Below are 19,398 nucleotides of genomic sequence, written 5' to 3'. Positions count from 1 at the left end.
ATAATAATAATATCTTTATTGTCATTGCCCCCTCTCGGGGACAACGAAAGTAGCATGGGCACCAGGGAAGCAAAAAGTTAAATGATTCCTGTATTCAAGGACCATCCCTCCAACTCACACAAAAAGAACACTATTACTGCAGATCTCGCAAACAGTAGTATTAAAGGCAGGGATTAGTTCAACCAAGAACTGAATACCATCCATTCTCCCCTCATTTAATGAGTTGTGTGAATGTAAAATAGAATTTCTCTGAAACAAACACAAAGGGACTCTAAGACAAACTAGAGGAATTTATTAAGGCCAACGTAACAAGGAAGACTAGTCTGAAAGTAGACACATTTCTCAGAAAGGCAGGAGATTACACCCACAGTTTATAGCTTCGTTTCCAGTGGGGGGACGGGAATTTTGCAGAAAATATATATCTATACAAAAATTATAAAAAGAGTTTGTATAAGAGTTATTGCATTTACAAAGGATGTGGGCATCCATCTGCTATGACAGAATGATGTTGGCCTTTTAAAATACTTATGGTTTGTTAAAAATGGGAGGTTGCAGAATGCACAAAAAAGTATACATTTCCTACAAAAGAGACACAAAACTTTTGATTCCTGAGTATGCTAAAGCTATCCAATATTAGAAGCGCTGGGGAAGGCAGCTGTCTTTTTTATAATAAAAAAACCAGGGTTTTATGGGCATTTTCTTTCTACACATTGCTTCCCCCCTTCTTCGTATTCTTGCTTGGAGATCCACATCTGCTGGAAGGTCCCCTGCAAGAGACAAAACCAAAGATGGTAGCCTTTTCTTTGAAAGGATAGTGCAGAGTATGAAACGGAAACCGTAATGACAGGAAGCTGAAAAGAGCTATTGTTCTCATGTTGGACTTGTGGAATTCCTAGGTGTCCAACTGGCCAGCTGGAGTCCCACAATATCCACAGGGAACCACATTGGTTGTCACTGCTCTAAAAATGACAAGCAAGGAGAAACAAGGAAGTTCAGGTCTGATCTTGTTTCTCAAGAAGGCTTTCTGAAATAGTAATCATGCCTATAGTAGTTTCCAGTGGGAAAATTGCTTTACTGTTCCTATATACACACACACACTTGGTTCATCAGATTTCTCCCCATTAGCAAACTTTCCCCACTGGTGTGAAGTCTCACCCAAATCTTCTTGGGTAACATTTCTGAGCAGCACTGCTTTCCCACCAATCAAGCCTTACTGATCTACTAACCAAAGAAGCCAAAATGGATCCACCAATCCAGGAACTAAACCTTCGCTCTACTGTTGTATTGTTCGCTATCAACTTCAGTCGCATGCTCTGAAATCAAAAGAGAATAAAGTATTGATTGTTATTTTAAATTGTATATGCCTAGAAGCATTATCTTTCTCTTTGAACTGGTTGCAGTTCACCAGTCTCATGTTTGGCAGGAGCACTGTTCCAATAGCCAAATACCTGCACACATTTAAGAAGTACAAGGAAAATGTTCGCTGTTTGGTAGCCACTCACCGGAGGTGTTTTCTGAGACAGTTCTCTATTTAGTCTGTCTGTAAAGCTCTGTAGTAGGGTGTTCCCTCCTGCTACAATCACACTCCCATAGAGACCCTGGAGAACAAAGGCAGAACTCATTATAATGGTATTTTTTCCTCTGTTGCCCTTCATAACACAGATATATATATTGAAAGAAACAAGTCACAACTTCACTCTGCTGATAAAACAGTGTAAGAAAAAATAGCTAGCATGCTTAAGACCTGTGAGTGGTTCCAGTGTAGAAGACACAAGAAATGAACTTTCCCACTAGGTAAATTCTTCAAAGCTACATAGGAAGTCTAGATAATTCCATACTAAAACCCACAGTTTGGCAGATGGGAATATCTAATTCACCAGCCTGAGAAATGAATCTAGCATGGACAACGTTAATATCTATTCATGGACTTTCTACATTTGCTCATTCTTCTGGGCAAGCTGCTGACAGAGGTGGTGAAGATGACTGGGGGGGGGGGAGAGAGAGACAAAGCACCAATACAGAATGTGGGTATGCAGGGAATCAAGCTGTGTTGGACCATGAAGATGGCAACCCCAGCCCAGTTTAGTTTCTGCCATCTCATGGTAAACGGCACTACAGGGAATCCTAGCTTCACATTTTACATTGTGGTCTTAGGCACTCTTACTCAAAAGTTTATCTTATCTGTTGCAATGGGAGTGAGTTGCAACATACAAGGCTGTAATCCTCAAGAGCACAGATCAGCCTGACCACCTGAGACATAGGAGGGCCACCTCCTTGCCCACGAACCTACGCACATGTTTAGATCATCAGAAGCCCTGCTCCATATCCTACCAGCTGGCAGAGTTATGGCCTAGGGCAGGGGCTTTCAGTAGTGGCACCCACAGGGCAGAGTAGTCTGCCCATTAGTCATTGCCTTTAGATGTCAGGTCAGAATGCCTGGGTGGTAACTAACCATCTCCCTGGGTTTGCTGCTTCTCTTTGAATGTTGTCGATTGGGATTTTGTTCATTTTCAGGTCCATTTAAATGTAGTAACTGATTGCTGGCTACCTTCAGGGGTCTCATGGATGGAAAGGTAGGCTAAATCATTTCAAAACTACTAGAAACACGGACTTTGGCTCAGTGGTTAGGGCATATGTCTTGCACACAGCAAAACCTGGGTCCAAGCCCTGGTACTTTCTCTTTAAAAGGTTCCGGTTATCTTTATGGTCAGATGATAAACAAGCTTGGGCCACCTGGACAAATAGTCTGACATGGTATAAGGCAGATTTCTACGTTCCTAATGTATTATCAACACACACCAGCTAACATTTATGCAGTATTTTAGAGGACATGCAAAGCACTTCAACATTATCTTACATCAAGTCAGTGCGACCACCACTGCCTTGCAGATGGGAAGGGCTGAGACTGAAAGAGCAGTAGCTCCCCTAAGGTGACAAAGCAAGTTTGTTGCCAAGGCAAGACATTACACCAGCTCTCCCTTGAAGAATGCAAGCAGGCTTTTAACAGCATTGTGTGGAGCAGATCACTATTCAGGGCACTTTGAATTTTAGCTAAGGAAAGGGAATCACTCTCTGGTCTATTTTCTATTAAACCACCATGCCTAACTAATACCTACTGGCCTGATGTCGATATCACACATCCCGACACTTGTAGTGACCACATGGCTCACGCCAAGCATTGTGTTGCCAGATAAACCCTGGAGAGGGAAGAAAGAAAATGGCAAGTTAATGCTGCTATTATAGTAGACTCAAATTGATAACAGTGTGATAGAATATGCCCTGTATGATTTTTTTTCAGCCCCATAGACAGGAGGTACATTGGTTGAGGAGGGGGCTGTAGCTCTTGAGAATCCTCGCCTGGCCATATCTTCTCAGTGTATGAGAGTTTGCCCATTCTTTTTAAAAATAGCACAAAGCCCATGAAATCTCTTGCACAAGCAGTGGGGAGAACAAACTGTGGCAAAATCTGAAAATGCTGTTGGGGAGGCCCAAATATTATTCGTGTGTACCTTACTGCCCATTCACCGAAATTATAAAATGTTATAAAAATAAAATCTTTCTTCCCAACTTATTATCTAGTTTAGAACTACTACTAAACTTGTTCCAAAATAAGGCAAGAGTGGATCTTTCAACAGGTAAGCCCCAGTCTGAAACAATGGATTTTATCAGAGGGCAAGTCATAATGGTCTTGTGTGTGGGTACTTCTGGGAAAGAGAAAGTCTTCATCAGAGCAGTACAATGTATGACCCATCGAACCAACCCAGCCAACCATATACTGTATTTGCAATCCCAGGCAGAAAGCAAAACAACAGAGGTTTATTAACCTCCCAATGGGCTGCAATACATGGCTGGTGAGCTGTGCTAGCTTGCTGGCCTGCTGGCCAACCAGTTCTACAAAACTGAGGATATGGGGGGAAATATACCACTTGTAGGAGAGGATGCTTCTTACTGGAATTCATGATCTGTCAATCATATAATGCAAGGATGGGGAACTGGATCCAGCTGGCAGACCAGATCCTTCCTGCCCCCATCCCACTTCCCTCAACCACCTGTTGATGACCTGGCACTATTATGGAATCAGGTGACAAGCTGAAAATGGCATCAACACAATTTCAAAGTGATGGCAGCCACGCTTTCACCTGCAGTCACCTGCAATTTCAGAGGCAAGGCAGATGGACGTGAGTTGGAGGAAATGGCCTCATGGGTCAAATTAGGACCCCTGCCAGATCTAATGTGGTCCAGAGACCAGAAGTCCCCCACCCCTGATGTAATGCTATGAGAAATGTAATGCAAGACACATTCTGGTTCATCTGAAGCTCCAAATATCCTGCTATTTCTTATCTTCCCCAAATCGTTTAAAACAGTTTAAAAGATTCCAGGACATTTAACTTTGCTGATTCCTATATACTTCCATAATGTAGCTAGATGCTTGCACACAAAATGCAATCTCATATACTGTCCTACTTAGTTTTACCTTTACATTGGAAGGGTCAAACAAGCCTTCAGGAATTTTTAGCCGCTCAGCACCAAAGTCACAGTTGTAACCATTGGGGAATTCGTAATGTACCGTGGGCATCTGTGCAGCCACCCTGGAGGGCAGAAACAACTCATTTTTAGAAGGCATTCCACCGTTGCCATTTTTTTCTTTCCCAGTTCTCATGCACCACACAGCAAATTGCACTTCTTACCAAATTTTTCTTGCAACAATCCCAGGAAACAGGGAACTGATACAGGCCACCCAGAGATCTTTGTGGCATGGAAGGGATTAGAGCAATGTACCCCTCCCATATCCAAATTCCCTTCCCCTCTCCCAAGATTTCCATGTTGCCCTTGTTTTTCTTTTTCTTCCTTGCTCTACAAGTTCTTTTCACAGTCTCATCCCTTCACCACTAAGAGACTCTGCCCAACACTTTCACTAGCTATTAAAACTGGAACACTGGGATGGAGGGGTTGGCCTGGCTGGCTAGCTTGCACCCCTTACACCTATTTAGCAACAAAACGTCCGAAATCTAAACCACTGGTATATCACAAGTGGACTCTTTATTTACTGTGCTTGCAATTGTTTAAGATAAATGTTCAGTTTCTGTTAATTGATTCTCATGAAAACTTACAGATTCTGGCTTCACACAATTAACTCAAGGCAGTGTCAATTTACTCTTGGCAGAAAGCCAAGGTCTGCTTGACCTAGAAACTATTTACACTGATTGGTTAACAACCAGCACTCAACTCTGTTATCTAGGAATGCTAGCACAGTTTGGGGTTAGGTGTGTTGAAGGAGTAGAAGTGCTGTGTATGGTTAAGAGAGAGAGAGAAAGAAAGGATTTATTTGCTTTGTTTTGTATGCAGAAACTCTGCTGTTTTTTTCCCCTTTTAATAAATCCTGTAAATAGTTATTTTGAGTCTAGCTGACTAGTCATTTCCACCTCAACTAGCTTCTTCGCTGTGCAGGAAAACTCTGCTACGTTTGGGCTAAAGCCATTAGGGCTATGCCTGACACTTCAAAGTTCCATGAATAAAATCTATTTTGGAAAGAGAAGAAATGACTACTGAACCACTGACATATTACAAGTGAACTCTTTATTTATGGTGCTTGTAATTGTTTAAATACAAGCACCATAAATGAAATAATTGATAAAAACTTATTTGGGAAATAAACCACTTTTGCCATTTTTATGGATGTTTCTTGTTGGGTTTCCCACAAGCACCCGGTGGGCCACTATGAGAACATGGTGCTTGACTAGACCATTAGCCTGATCCGACAGGTTATTCTTACATTATGTTTGTTTATGACATTTATATCCCACCTTTTCTTCCAAAGATCTCAAGGTGGTGTACATGGTTCTCCTCCCCATTTCATCTGCACAACAACCCTTTGCAGTAGGTTCGGCTGAGAGGCAGCAACTAGCTCAAGGTCACCCAGAGTGTTTCATGGCTGAGTGAGGATCCAGACCCTGGTCTCTCAGGTTCTAGTCCACCATTCTAAGGGGACACTGGCAGAGCTGTCAATGCGAACAATGTCTCCTTGATGCCAAGTTTGAACAGCTCTGCATGAGGTTGAAAAAAGTGCTTCTGTCTTTTTAAGAAACTGCTTGCTTGCTGGTTGTCTTTAAGCAACTTTTACCTGCCCTAAATTGTTGTTATTCTCAGCTATGGTTAGTGAAAACAAGTCAGCTTCATAAACCATGGGTGGCACTCAACTAAGTTTCACTCACAAGTAGACCTACTGAAATTCATGAACCTGACTTAGCCATGACTATTAATTTCAATGTGTCTACTCTGAGAAAAACTTAGCTGAGTATCACCCTATGGTTTGTAGTTGGTTTGTTTTCAAAGCCAGAGTTAAGATTAACCACAGTTTGTCCAGTGTTGACAACATGTCAAGTTGCAGTTAATCAAAGACAGAACCAAAAGCTCCCAAATTCTTCCTTACACCCTGCTGGGGTGGCTTGTAAGAAAAAGTGCAATCCCAGCGTGAGGAGAGGCTCATTCTTGTAACGCTAAACAATAATTTAGTATGATGTTCATAGGCCCAGGTTGGAAATCACCTAGTTACTTAAGTTAGCCATTGTAAAGTGGAAAATAATTTTAAAAGAACATACTGTTCATCATAAGTTGAATCAGACACTTGGAGAACAGAAGCCTGGAAGTCCTGAATCACACACTGTGGAGGAGAAAGTATTGAAAAGAAACAAGTATGAGGTTACACGTTCCAAACACCAGAAGACCAAACAAAGGAGGGACTGTGGACCATACAAGAGAATCCTAGGCAGACAAAAACATTGACATATATCTGTAATATCTCAGCAACTCAGAGTAGATGACCTATGGAGAGTGGAGAGTTCCCAGAAGAATCTGTGAAACAGCAGACCTGGTTCAGAGTTACAGAAGGGCAAATCTTAGCAGGGAAATGTCTGCATTAGCTACAAATAAAATGCCATAGAGGTTTCTCTTCCTGCCCCAACAACAGTACTTCCATCTTCAAAATTAAGGCTATTCTGTAAGGTATACTAAAGCAGACCTAAGAAATGAAGGCTGCCTGCCCCTGGGATAAACCTTCTCAGTAATCAAGCTGCGATATCCTGCAATTCTCAAGTTTCCACGTCGCTATACGTGGGAACTCCAGGATGACAGACATTTTTAATTTAGAACAATAATGACCTAAAACAAGAGATTCCATCACACCATCATACATAGGCTTTATTATATTACTGCTTTCATCTTTTCTCTCCCAGTGACCTGCATACTACTTACAGTTCCAGTTGCCTGACCTCAAAAAAACATATTGTTGGGTTGGAAAAAGTACAGAAAAGGACAACCCAAATGATCAAGAGGGTGGAGCAACTCCTCAAAGAGGAAAGGTTACAACATTTCAGACTTTTTAGTTTAGAGAAAAGATGAGTGTCAATACAGTAGAAGTTTATAAAATGATGGCGTGGGGAAGTAGCTAGAGATAAGTTTTTTCTCCCTCTCTTGTAACACTAAAACCTGGGAGCATCCAATGAAGCTGAATTTTGGAAGATAAAATTCAGAACAGATAAAAGAAAGTACTTCTTCATGCAGTGCATTATTAGACTACGGAACTCACTCCCACCGGAGGCAGTGAAGATCACCAACATGGATTGCTTTAAAAGTAGACAAGTTCATGGAGGATAAAGCAATCAATGGCTACTAGTCATGATGGCTATGCTCTGCCTACATGGTATGCTTCGGAAAACCTATTGCTGGAAACCGCCAGAGGAGAGACTGCTCTTGTGCTTGGGTTTCCCACAGGCATCTGGTCGGCCACTGCAAGAACAGGCTCTCAAGTTTTTCTGCCATTCCCCATATTTTTTTAAGCACTGTTCCCGATTATGCAAACCTAACACACTCACAAGTGCTAGTTATATCTGAGTGTATTTAGGGCAGGGTAGGGACCCTATGCTCCCCTACCCACCCAGCCCCAAGATGTTGTTTGACAACTCCTATCATCGCCAGCCACTGGCCAGCTGGCTGCAGCTGATGAAAGGTAGAAGTCTTGAGAAGACCTGGAGGGCCACAGATCCCTCATCCCAAGTTACCTCTAGCAGAGGAATCCTATCTAGCGCAAGGCGTACTTCCCAAATTATTTTCTTTGTAGACCTGGAAGAACATACTCACATTGCACATGTAATTGTGCCACGTTCTTGTGACTTGCGGCAATTTCTCTTTTCTCTTCCAGTTTGCTGGAGAACCCTCACGAACTGCTTCCTGCAATAGCAAATCAGGGTCAGTTCAAAAGTGTCCACATTCCAATACGTTATTTAACAAAGGCCAAGAATACAGGGCCTGTATTCCAACTTCTTTGTTGCCTTTCCACAAATCCACAGGATGAGCCTTGGTTTCATGAGTTTTTTCAACCAGTCAAGAAGGGAGCTGTCCCTCCAATTCTCACCTTCCCGTGTTGGCAAGCACTAATCAGCCCTGTCCTTAGGTGCTACCTGACATTTACTTCCAACACCCTTCGGCCCTCCTGATTAGAGAAACTTCCCTTCTCCTGTCCATCCTTCCTTCCTTCCCTCTCTGTTACTCTAGGGTATTAAAAGGGGGTACAATTTGTTGTGAAAGTTGTTTAAGCACAATGTCTGGTTGAACCTTTGTTCTGTTGATTCTAAGTTGTCTCATTTTGAGTATCTAGAGAACCCTTGTTGATTTTGTTTCCAATGGGACCCACAAGACTTTCTTCAATTTCACCATACAAGTTTCTAAATAGGATTCAGGCTTTTGGCTTCCTACTGATTGCGCAAGGGATATTATTCCGTGTGCCAGATTGCTTGGTTTTATGCTATGGGCCTTGATCTGAGAGAGACAAGGGGGAACTGTCTGGAGCTCACTCAGCTGGCAGTGCCTCTCCTTGCAACTTTTGGTGACAGTTGTAAAGGAGAAAGGAGTGTGGTTCAGCAGCCTGTCTTGCAGGTTTGTAGGATGATTCCTTCACAGCTGCCTTACCAAAAGTCAGACCGATTGTCCACCTAATAATAAGTGGTGGACATATTATACCCAGCTCTCCAGGAAGTCATTCCAGCCCTAAAATCTAAGGGGTGGCTCACACGCACTTGAGCATTCCTCACTGAACATTTCTCAGCCAAATGATCTGAAGGCCCTGTATAAATGAGAGACGAACACGCATGCAAACTGTGTATTGTTGGGGCCCTACAAGGCAGAAGTTCAAGAGGTGCTCCCAAGTTCAAAACACTTGAGAAATACTGCCTGGACTGGAGGAGAGGCTCACAAAAGCAGCCAACATACACACAAAGCAAACAACCCCTTTCATTCTTTCCAGTATAATCTATTACCTTTGATGCAATCATATACGGAGGAATTATCTCCACGTTCATTTCCTGAAACAGTTCTCTGCACTGCATCGTAATGAAATCTCCAGCCAGAGGTGATTTCACAATGCCTGCAAATGCAGAACACAAGTGGGACACCTAGAAAAGGTTTCAATCTTCCAATATCACATTTTGCATGCAGGAAGTCACCCCCCACCCCAAATAAACATAGCTATTTCCTTAGTAGCAGGCCAACTGGCTTCTGCATTCTCAGGGACCTCTGTTCTCCAGTCCAATGGCAGACTGGAAGAGCATTCTGCTACACAAACCGCCCCCTTCCCCTTCAAGAGCGACCAGGCTGCAGAATAAAGATGGTAAGCGACTTCACAGAGCAGATGCACTCAAGACTCAGCCAGGGATGAGATACAAAATGCAAACGAAAGATGTTACATTAAAGCGTAGGTATCTCTGTTTTGTAAAGTTTGAAGACATTGGTCTTATGACAATAACAGGGGGGAGGGTTTGGTGTTATTGTTGTTATTGTTGTTGTTTTAAAAAAAAGTGGACTGAGGCCGCTATTCTAGCACTTTCTATAGCAGAGGCTCTTAATTGCCTCTGAATAAGCACACAAACAAAACATGAAAAAGATGATCCTTTTCTGGCCTTGTTCTTTAGCGTCTGGTACTCAAGAGTATACCAATTCTGAATACAAAGGTTGAATTTTGGCTTATATTGATACCTTTAAAATAAGCTCATGAAGGATCGATCTATCTAAGCCGGCGACCCATCACTACCTTTTTGTGGCGGAAATTCCTCAAATGATTTAATCCTGTGAAGGAATCCTCTCGTCTGTTTGTCCTGAACCTCACTTATTAACGGGGCAGCCAAGATTTCTACCAACTCCTCTGGAAGAATGCTTACCTTGCTGAAGCACGTATCCATCATGCACTGGGATGGCAGTGGTGTGGGTTGCTCCGCTATCCAGGATCAAGCCTGTGGATCTGCCATTAGCAAAGCTAGTTGGAAGGATTAAGGAAGACAATGGGATTTGGGCACAACATAAACACAAATGGCACTGCAGTTCATTTTGCTCTTGGACCTAATAGGGCACGTCCTTTCTTGTCAAAATTACATGCAGCTTTTGGGGAAGGCAGCTAAGAAAAATATATACCTACACTATGGTTGCAATTCTATCCATACTTGCTGGGGTGTAAGCTCTACCGAACTCAGTGGGGGGACCTGCTTCTAAATAAATATGCATAGGATTGAGCTGCAGTATTGCTTGAAACTCAAACACCAATCTCCAGTTCCTGAAAGGATTATATCCTTACTGTAATTCTTACACCATCTGAATGGGCAATTTATTCCTCCTGTTGGGTTTTATTCATTCATACATACATACATGGATACCATAGTTTACACCCTACCATACCATACCCTGCCATTCAAGAAGGCTTTCTCCAGGCAGAAAAAAGCTTTAAAATCATGCTTATTATAGGAACCTTTTCACCGAGAAGCAGGGTAAAAACAATTTCAATAAGCAATACTAGGCAGCTTAGTATATACAAAGTTAATTCAGATCTTAGGGTATTTTATTTCTGTCTGGAGAATGAATTTGGCAAGGCTGAAATCCAATGGGGTTGCTCAGCTGATTGTATGTCTTTCAACAGCAGAACAGAGAGGGGTCTTTTAATATCCACCCTCCTCCCAATATACTCCGGAGGATTGAGGTAATCACTGGAAATTGCTTCCCTTCCAGCTGACAGAAGCCCTAATATCAGCCGAGAGATAACTTTGGTTACAACCCAATAAATATAACCAACCCATCTTTGAGACTAGCACAGTGACAACACCTTGGTTTAAATGTTAAAAACAGTACCATATTTTTCCATGTATAAGACACCCCCGTGTATAAGATGCCCCCTATTTTGGGGAACTCCGATTTAATAAAATTGGGGAGGATGGCCCCCATGTATAAGACACCCCAAATTTTGGACATTATTTTTAGGGGGGGCTAGTCTTATACACAGAAAAATACAGTATGTTTGTTTATTTCTATAAAAGTGCAAAAAGCTCTGTAATGATGTCCACTTATTCATTAACATGTTTGGGATACGCTGTGAGAACTGCAGTTTTGCACAAGAAGAAAGCAGGGATATTGTAATGTTCAAACATCAGCTCCGTCAATTTCTCACGCTTGGCTCGGGTGTTCCACTACAAGAGTGCAAAGATAAAAAACAAATTCACCTATAACTTGAGCAGAAATATGTCACACTCAGAACAGGTTGTTTAAATGTTCACAGTGCAATAATATGTCAGGCAGGAAAGTGAGTTACAGTGGTACCTCGCAAGACGAAAGAGTTTTTGGTTTTTTGAGTTGCTTCGCAAGACGAATTTCCCTATGGGCTTGCTTCGCAAGACGAAAACGTCTTGCAAGTTTGTTTCCTTTTTCTTAAAACCGTTACAGTAATACAGGGTGCATTGCTTGAAGAGGTGCAGTTGCGACTTGACTTCGAGGAACAACTCATAGCACGCGGTGTGGTAGCCTTTTTTGAGGTTTTTGAAGACTTTTTTGAAAAAATGGAAACCGTGCTTCGCAAGACGAAGAAACTCGCAAGACAAAAGAACTCGCAGAACGAATTTTGTCTTGCGAGGCACCACTGTACTTCCCTATTTACAAATCAGTGGGCAGGTTCATGCAGAAGCATCACTTGAGCCTAATGCAGACAAAATATCAGCTTCCTGCAAACTATGGCTTGAGATAGGAACCTGATGCTATCTCTGCATTTTCTCTCAAGTGACTCCCTTCCCAGAGTAGACCACGTCTCATATTATATGTGCATCAATATAGCATCTGAGCCATAAATCACAAGCTAAAACTATAGTTTACAGTGGCTTTTCAAACCATAGTTAAAAGGAAAGAAACAAGCTAAGAGTAGGAAGGCAACAGAAAGAAATCCCTTGAGAGAGGAAGGGCTTGTCTACACTGAGTTTACTTTGTGCTCGCAGCTGTCTGTGTCCACATTTAATTTGAATAATCCACATGACATAACCCTTAAATAACCCCGTCATGATGTTTTCCCCCTGCACATTCAGGTTTACAGGGATAATCCAAAAAGTTGTGAGAAATCAGGCTCCAAACCTCTCCACTCGGGGATGCAGACTACTTGCTTTGATGTTTGGGGTGGGTAGATCGATCATCCCTTTCTGCTACTCCCCTTTCCATGCCCACAACTTCCTCAGTGCTGACATTTCTTCTCTGGCAGTGCTCATAACCATTTCTAGCATGTCCATACAGGCAATCTAGTCATAGATATTACAGTTCATCTTGATAGGTTCTTTTACCAAGTCCTGGTTTTTTAGTTATCTGCTCTTCCCCCTTCCACCCCCAAGTTTGCAAGCTTCACAACAGTCAAACTGCCTTCTATGCTTCAAAATTTGATGGGCTATTTCAAGGAAAGAAACTGGGCTTTTACTCACTGGTGCTTCAGACATTAGAACGGGATGCAAAGCAGCTTCAGATTTAATGTGCATCTTGTAGGTGTGATCCAAAATGGCTTGGAAGCTGTCCCAGTCCTCAACTGTAACAACATAAAAATAAATTAAATCTGCTGCTTTTGCTGGAGGTGCTGCTCTAGCTTAGGCATGTATGCAACGTGAAGCACATTATCAGTGCAAGGCTGAGAATGTGGACAGTATAGGAGTCAGGAAGGAGGATGAGGGATCCTAGTCACGCTTCCATCCTTGCACCAGTGAAATCCTGTATCTAAAGAATCAAAGTAGAAGAAGAAGAAGAAGAAGAAGAGTTTGGATTTGATATCCCGCCTTTCACTCCCCTTCAGGAGTCTCAAAGCGGCTAACATTCTCCTTTCCCTTCCTCCCCCACAACAAACACTCTGTGAGGTGAGTGGGGCTGAGAGACTTCACAGAAGTGTGACTGGCCCAAGGTCACCCAGCAGCTGCAGGTGGAGGAGCGGAGACACGAACCCGGTTTCCCAGATTACGTGACTACCGCTCTTAACCACTACACCACACTGGCTCTCAGCATTCAAGCCAATCTCACAGCCCTAAGAGATTAAAGGATTCTAACTATACTTCACAGTAAGCACTGGTGCAGGAATAACCCTATGAAGGCAACTGTACAATCAGATTATTTAAAAATGTACAAGACAATCTCCTTGCTAATTGACAACAGTTCACTTTCAAAGCAATACTGATCCTCTGCAGACACAAGACTTAGTGATGGTTTGTATTCCTTACAGGGAACCATGGCTTGGTTTAGTGTTATGTGCAAACCAGACAGCTGGCTGGATGTGAAACTAATATGAAGAGGGTTTGCAAACAATGTTTGCATTATACATGATTAAGCAATACATCCGTATTTTTTAAAAAAATGCCATGGATCAAGGAAGGATCTCCAACTCTCCAGATGTTCTACCTTCAGTGTCCCATTGGTGCCTTTTGGAACATGGTTATTTGGAGAATGTCCTAATCAAGCACACTTGGCAACTGTCTTTCCAAATAAGTAGAATATTTGAAGAAAAGGGAGCATAGATAAACCTTGGCAGGACAGGGGCATGTTTTTCAAAACACACTGCCATTTAAGCAGCTATATTCTTCCCATAACCAGCTTTACAAACTAAACAGGAAAACCTATTTCAAAACAGGTCAACATAAGTTAAAGGGAATATCCACAGCTTTTGAGTAGATCTAGAAAACTTTAAACACTTGGCCCAAAAACCACCAGAATAAACTTCTTTTCAACTCCAGATCAAACATTCTCACAAAGCAGGACAATGCCATTTTGTGAGTAAAAAGGTTAATGCTTTGTGATGTGTCTGAAATCAATACTCAAGATTTAAGAAAAAAGGAAAGGAAAATGCAAAGCACCATACTCATTCCATTTTTCAAAGGTAAAATGGCTTCCATGTTCTCCCTTGGAACTCGCAATGCATTAGTGTCTATGTAGTATGTTGGGCCTCCTTGTTTGCTTTTGTCACCATCAATTTCCATCATGGAGCTCCCATCATCCCGGTCCAGTACCACGCCAATGGCAGTGGGAAAATCAACCTACAATGGGAGATTTGGAAACAAAATGCACCAAGTTGCATAAAGATTGTCTGTTTGCATCAAGCCTAACTAATGGGGAAGAGAAAGAAAGTTATCACTACTGCCTCAAATTCCTACAGCATGTTAGGCATGTCATGCCTCTATTCTGTATGGGGCGTGAAAGGATTAGCTTTCACCGAGGCACCGAGGCAAAAATGAAAATATAGCTACACTCTCTGATACATCAGGCTTTCCATAATCTGGCTCACTTATATAATGTGCACATTATTTAAACACTTTTCAAGAAAGACTTCACACTACAGGTGGAGTGGGGCGAAACCTCTGGAACTGCATTTATAGTTGAACTGCTTATAAGGCTCTGTCTTGCACTTGCCCAAATCCCAGAATATTTTACTACAAGAACTAGCAAATCTAGTTGAGGTGACATGGCCAAAACATGTCACTGAGATTCACAGCCAAGCAGAGATTTAAACATGGGACTCTCACATTTATCCATCCCTCTGGCCTGGGCCATCTCACCATAACATTCCCCTCAAACCAGGATAACCTCTTTTTTTAAAAAAAACCTCTGACCTTTGTCAATATATTCCCCTAAACATATGGCCAAAACATGAAGTAATTGACGGAAGAATTTCTAGGGAGCCACGTCAAATGAAGACTACTTATTCAAAGGAGAGGAAAAGACCAAAACTACTTAGGTGAAAATTGCAGGGCAGGTAAAAGAAAGATGATAGGTAGTAAGTGTGTTAGGGGAGAGAAATGTTGATATTTTCACCCCCTCCCATTGCGAGAATCTCCTGATATGATGTTTTCAGAAAGGAGGGGGCAAACTGCTCTTCCCTTCTTCCGCTCCTGCCTGACTCTGTGGGGAGTCTGTGTGTTATCTATGCAGAGATTAGATGGCTGAATGAGAGCTGTAACACTCATGCAAGCCAGTAGCTCTTTAGTTTTTTAGTTTGCAGTAGCTATTAGAAATAAAAGAAGTTACACTTCACAGCATTCTGTTTATACTCTGCTAATTTTGGTGCTCACAATGAACAGTTGTGGGTCCAGAGCACTTAGACCTGATTTCCAGGAGTGGAAGGTATTTAGAAGTGCTCCAGTTCGCCTAGCCCAGTTGGGGCAGAACCAGTTGTTGAGCCCAGTCGTTGGCATCGGCTCAAAGGCGTACTGACAAGAAATGGCTCAGTGTTTTGCAGAAACATGATACCAAGAAATTGCAAATGCTACTATTTAAAATGCAGAGCAGAACGAAACAGCTACTGATGATAACCTCTCCTGACCAGAGGTTCCAGCAGACGATTTTTTGTGTACCTTTGTACATGATCTTCATATACCATATTTTATTGGACTATCATTCGTTGCTCAGGGGATTTCAAGTCCCTTGCTATAGAATACAGAGTTATCCCACAATATATACAAGTATTTCAGGAGTTCTTTGCACAGGAAACCCAAATTCTATTGATAAATCGAACGTCTCACTTGTGCTCTCACCTTTGGGCAGTCCTCCCCAGCATAGCCAGCTCTGACTGTATAGGAGCCGATGTCAAACACCAGAGCGCCAACTTCATCTGCAAACACAAATTCAAATTTGTGTCGATTTAAAAACAAACCCTTATCAGACATGTGTTTATTGGTAAAAGGCTAAATCTCAAGACATCGAAAGAGAAGAACAACAGTGGGACACCTAGAAAAGGTTTCAATCTTCCAATATCACACTGGAACTGCAGGTTGCTTCCAAAAATCTACGCACAGAATTAATCTGCAAAGTGTGCCATAGGCTATTGTAGATTAGGACCACCTTTAAGATTTTAAAGGCACACAGTGCTCTTTCTACAGATCCCTTTATGATAAATACTGTATATCCTTCTAACATGGCGACACCTATTACCTATGAGATAGCCTGCAACCATATGTGCCACTCGACTACAGTGGTACCTCATGTTAAGTACTTAATTCATTCCGGAGGTCCGTTCTTAACCTGAAACTGTTCTTAACCTGAAGCACTACTTTAGCTAATGGGGCCTCCTGCTGCTGCCGCGCCGCCAGAGCCCGATTTCTGTTCTCATCCTGAAGCAAAGTTCTTAACCTGAAGCACTATTTCTGGGTTAGCGAAGTCTGTAAGCTGAAGCATATGTAAACTGAAGCGTATGTAACCTGAGGTACCACTGTACTGCGGTCGGTGGAATTGGCACTTTTATAGGTGCCACATAGTATCCGCACGGCATCTGTAAGAACTTGGGTCGTTTAGTTCGGTGGCACAAACACTTTGAAACTCCCTGCTTATTGATATCAGGCAGACACCATCAACTGCATTCTTCTTGGCGTCTGCTGAAAACATTCTTATTTAGACGAGCCTACGCAAGTGTTCAGAAAGTTTGTATGAGTTTTAATTCATTTTTGTCTATTCTACTGTGGCTTTTTACTTTCTGTTATACTAGATTCAAGTAGGTAGCCGTATTGGTCTGCCGTAGTCAAAATAAATTAAAGAAATTCTTTCAAAAGATAGTTAAAAAGACTCTTCTTATAAACCTTAAAACTCCCTTAAAAGAATCAAGTCTTCAAAAAAGTTATATGATCTAAGAAAGACTTTAAAAGAATCCTTCCAAAAGAATTTTAAAATTATAAGGTAGCACCTTAGAGACCAACTGAGTATTTTTAGGTACAAGCTTTTGTGTGCATGCACATTTCTTCAGATACACTGAAACAGAAGTCATGTTTTAATGGTTCTGAAAGGCTGTGGGTGAGCTGAGTTTGCTTGGACTCTGGGTGAGAGAACCTGGAAGCTGCAAAGGAGGGGTACCCCAGAAGGAAAATGAATTGACACTGATTTATATATAACTTTGTATTAAATGCAACGTCTTTATATGCAACTCTATTTTTGTTTAAGGTGTCTGCTGTTGCCACAGCTTTCTGTACACCCGTTAGAGATCATTATAATATAGTGAGTGGTAGAAAAAATAAATAATCAAGTGCTTTATGGGTTAAGTGATCATTTAATTGTTTTTCTCTTTTTTGGTAAACCGCTTTGAGGGTGTGGGTTGTTGTTTTTTTACAACCAATTTCATGAACTGAATATTAACACAGGAATCCCTTTTTTAATGTGAAGGCAGACCTGCCAAAAGCTTTTCTCCTTCAGGCAAACCTGAATAATTCATAATGGTTATCTAGCCCCTCTCTTTAAAAAAAAAAACCGTTCACATATTTCCTACATTCAGATTTAAAATAATAATAATAACGTTCGGTTTTTTAAAAAGTTTTTAAACTTGGTAAAGTAAATAAATATAGAGGAAAGCTTTCCCCCTCGGCGCGTCAAGGTGCGGGGAGAAGCTGCCCAGGACGAAATTCTCCCTCCCGTCGCCCCGCCTTAAAGGCACAGGCGCCTTTTCAGGCTTTGCCGGACCAGCGGCGGCGGCAGCCTCCCCCTCCCCGCGGGGAAGAGAGCGAGCCGGTGGAACGCGCAGCCCTAACGGTCCGGGGGGGGGAGGGGGAGAGAGAGAGAAAAAGAGGAGCAGCCCCTCCCACTCTGAGGAGAACTTACCCCCTCCGTACACGCCGCCGCTCATGTCCGCTCCGGACTTCACCGCTCGGCCGGCGGCGACACACACACAACGCACAAAATCACCTCAGGCCGCCCCCGACTCTCTCAAACACAAGCTCCGCCCGCTCGACCTACCTTGCTTACAGCCGCCCTCCTGCTAAAGCCAGCCAATAGGGGAGCGAGGCCCTTTCCTCAGCCGGCCTATCGCGGCACAGAAGGCGCCCTCGAGCCAATCGCCGGCGCTCGCCTTCCTTGGGCGGGACCGCCGCTGCGTTTCTTCCCCTTGGCTTCGGTCCAGGCGGTTGTAAGGTCGCGAGGGGAGTCTCGGAGTGTGGCTGCGGGGAAAGAAACCACGCTCGGTTGCAGATTTTCAAAGAGGGGCGGGGCGGAAGGCGGAGCTGGGAGGAGGATGAGCTTTTAGCGCAGGAGCTGGTCACGTGATTGGCGGCAGCCGGCTTCTTTGATTGGCAGCAGCCAGGTTGCTTTAGCCGGCAGCAAGTCCCAATATGTTCAGTGGGACTTTTGTTTAGTCGTGTCCGACTCTTCGTGACCCCATGGACCAGAGCACGCCAGGCACTCCTGTCTTCCACTGCCTGCCGCAGTTTGGTCAGACTCATGTTTGTAGCTTCGAGAACACTGTCCAACCATCTCGTCCTCTGTCGTCCCCTTCTCCTTATGCCCTCCATCTTTCCCAGCATCAGGGTCTTTTCCAGGGAGTCTTCTCTTCTCATGAGGTGGCCAAAGTACTGGAGCCTCAGCTTCACGATCTGTCCTTCCAGTGAGCACTCAGGGCTGATTTCCTTCAGAATGGAGAGGTTTGATCTTCTTGCGGTCCATGGGACTCTCAAGAGTCTCCTCCAGCACCATAATTCAAAAGCATCAATTCTTCGGCGATCAGCCTTCCTTATGGCCCAGCTCTCACTTCCATACATCACTACTGGGAAAACCATTGCTTTAACTATACGGACCTTTGTTGGCAAGGTGATGTCTCTGCTTTTTAAGATGCTGTCTAGGTTTGTCATTGCTTTTCTCCCAAGAAGCAGGCGTCTTTTAATTTCGTGACTGCTGTCACCATCTGCAGTGATCATGGAGCCCAAGAAAGTAAAATCTCTCACTGCCTTCATTTCTTCCCCTTCTATTTGCCAGGAGGTGATGGGACCAGTGGCCATGATCTTCGTTTTTTCGATGTTGAGCTTCAGACCATATTTTGTGCTCTCCTCTTTCACCCTCATTAAAAGGTCCTTTAATTCTTCCTCACTTTCTGCCATCGACTTTACTCCCAGGTAACTACCTAGGAGTTTGCAGTGGAAGCCTGTGGAAGTCGGAGGGTCTTTTTCGGGCCACTTGATGATTTTTCTGCCCCTTGCAGCAATTGCAAATGTGCTCCATGACTTGCTGGAAAATCTATCATGTATTATGGATTGTATTTTATTGTTATATATTGTTATATCCATACCGCCCTTCATCCGAGGACTACAGAGCTGTTTAGTTATAAAAACA

General features: G+C 42.9%; 1 protein-coding gene across 1 annotated transcript; it reads right to left on the bottom strand.

Moving 5' to 3' along the window:
- Positions 1-270: 270 nt before the first annotated feature.
- ACTL6A (actin like 6A) lies at positions 271-18,065 on the bottom strand. Its single transcript, XM_083504405.1, has 14 exons — positions 17,899-18,065; positions 15,852-15,928; positions 14,183-14,357; positions 12,768-12,868; positions 11,404-11,501; positions 10,209-10,303; positions 9,312-9,418; positions 8,137-8,226; positions 6,600-6,661; positions 4,475-4,589; positions 3,117-3,197; positions 1,503-1,598; positions 1,227-1,313; positions 271-767 (listed from the first exon to the last, which is right to left on the bottom strand). Exons 1-14 carry the CDS (start codon positions 17,921-17,923, stop codon positions 687-689), a joined length of 1,290 nt encoding a protein of 429 aa, XP_083360531.1. The 5' UTR covers positions 17,924-18,065; the 3' UTR covers positions 271-686.
- Between the last annotated feature and the right edge of the window lie 1,333 nt (positions 18,066-19,398).

This window comes from Podarcis liolepis (genome assembly GCF_965112155.1).
Source record: "Podarcis liolepis genome assembly, chromosome: 5".
Taxonomy (NCBI): domain Eukaryota; kingdom Metazoa; phylum Chordata; class Lepidosauria; order Squamata; family Lacertidae; genus Podarcis; species Podarcis liolepis.
Note: the sequence above shows the minus strand (reverse complement) of the source record. Positions and strands in the feature narration are given on the sequence as shown.

Bases quoted from the DNA above. Each gene is read 5' to 3' on its own strand.
- ACTL6A (XM_083504405.1), bottom strand. From the start codon at position 17,923: ATGAGCGGCGGCGTGTACGGAGGGG. The intron at 12,869-14,182 runs GTATGGTGCTTT...ATGTTGTTACAG, and splicing joins ACCTTTGAAAAATGGAATGA to TTGAGGACTGGGACAGCTTC. The intron at 9,419-10,208 runs GTAAGCATTCTT...CTGCATTTGCAG, and splicing joins TGGATACGTGCTTCAGCAAG to GCATTGTGAAATCACCTCTG.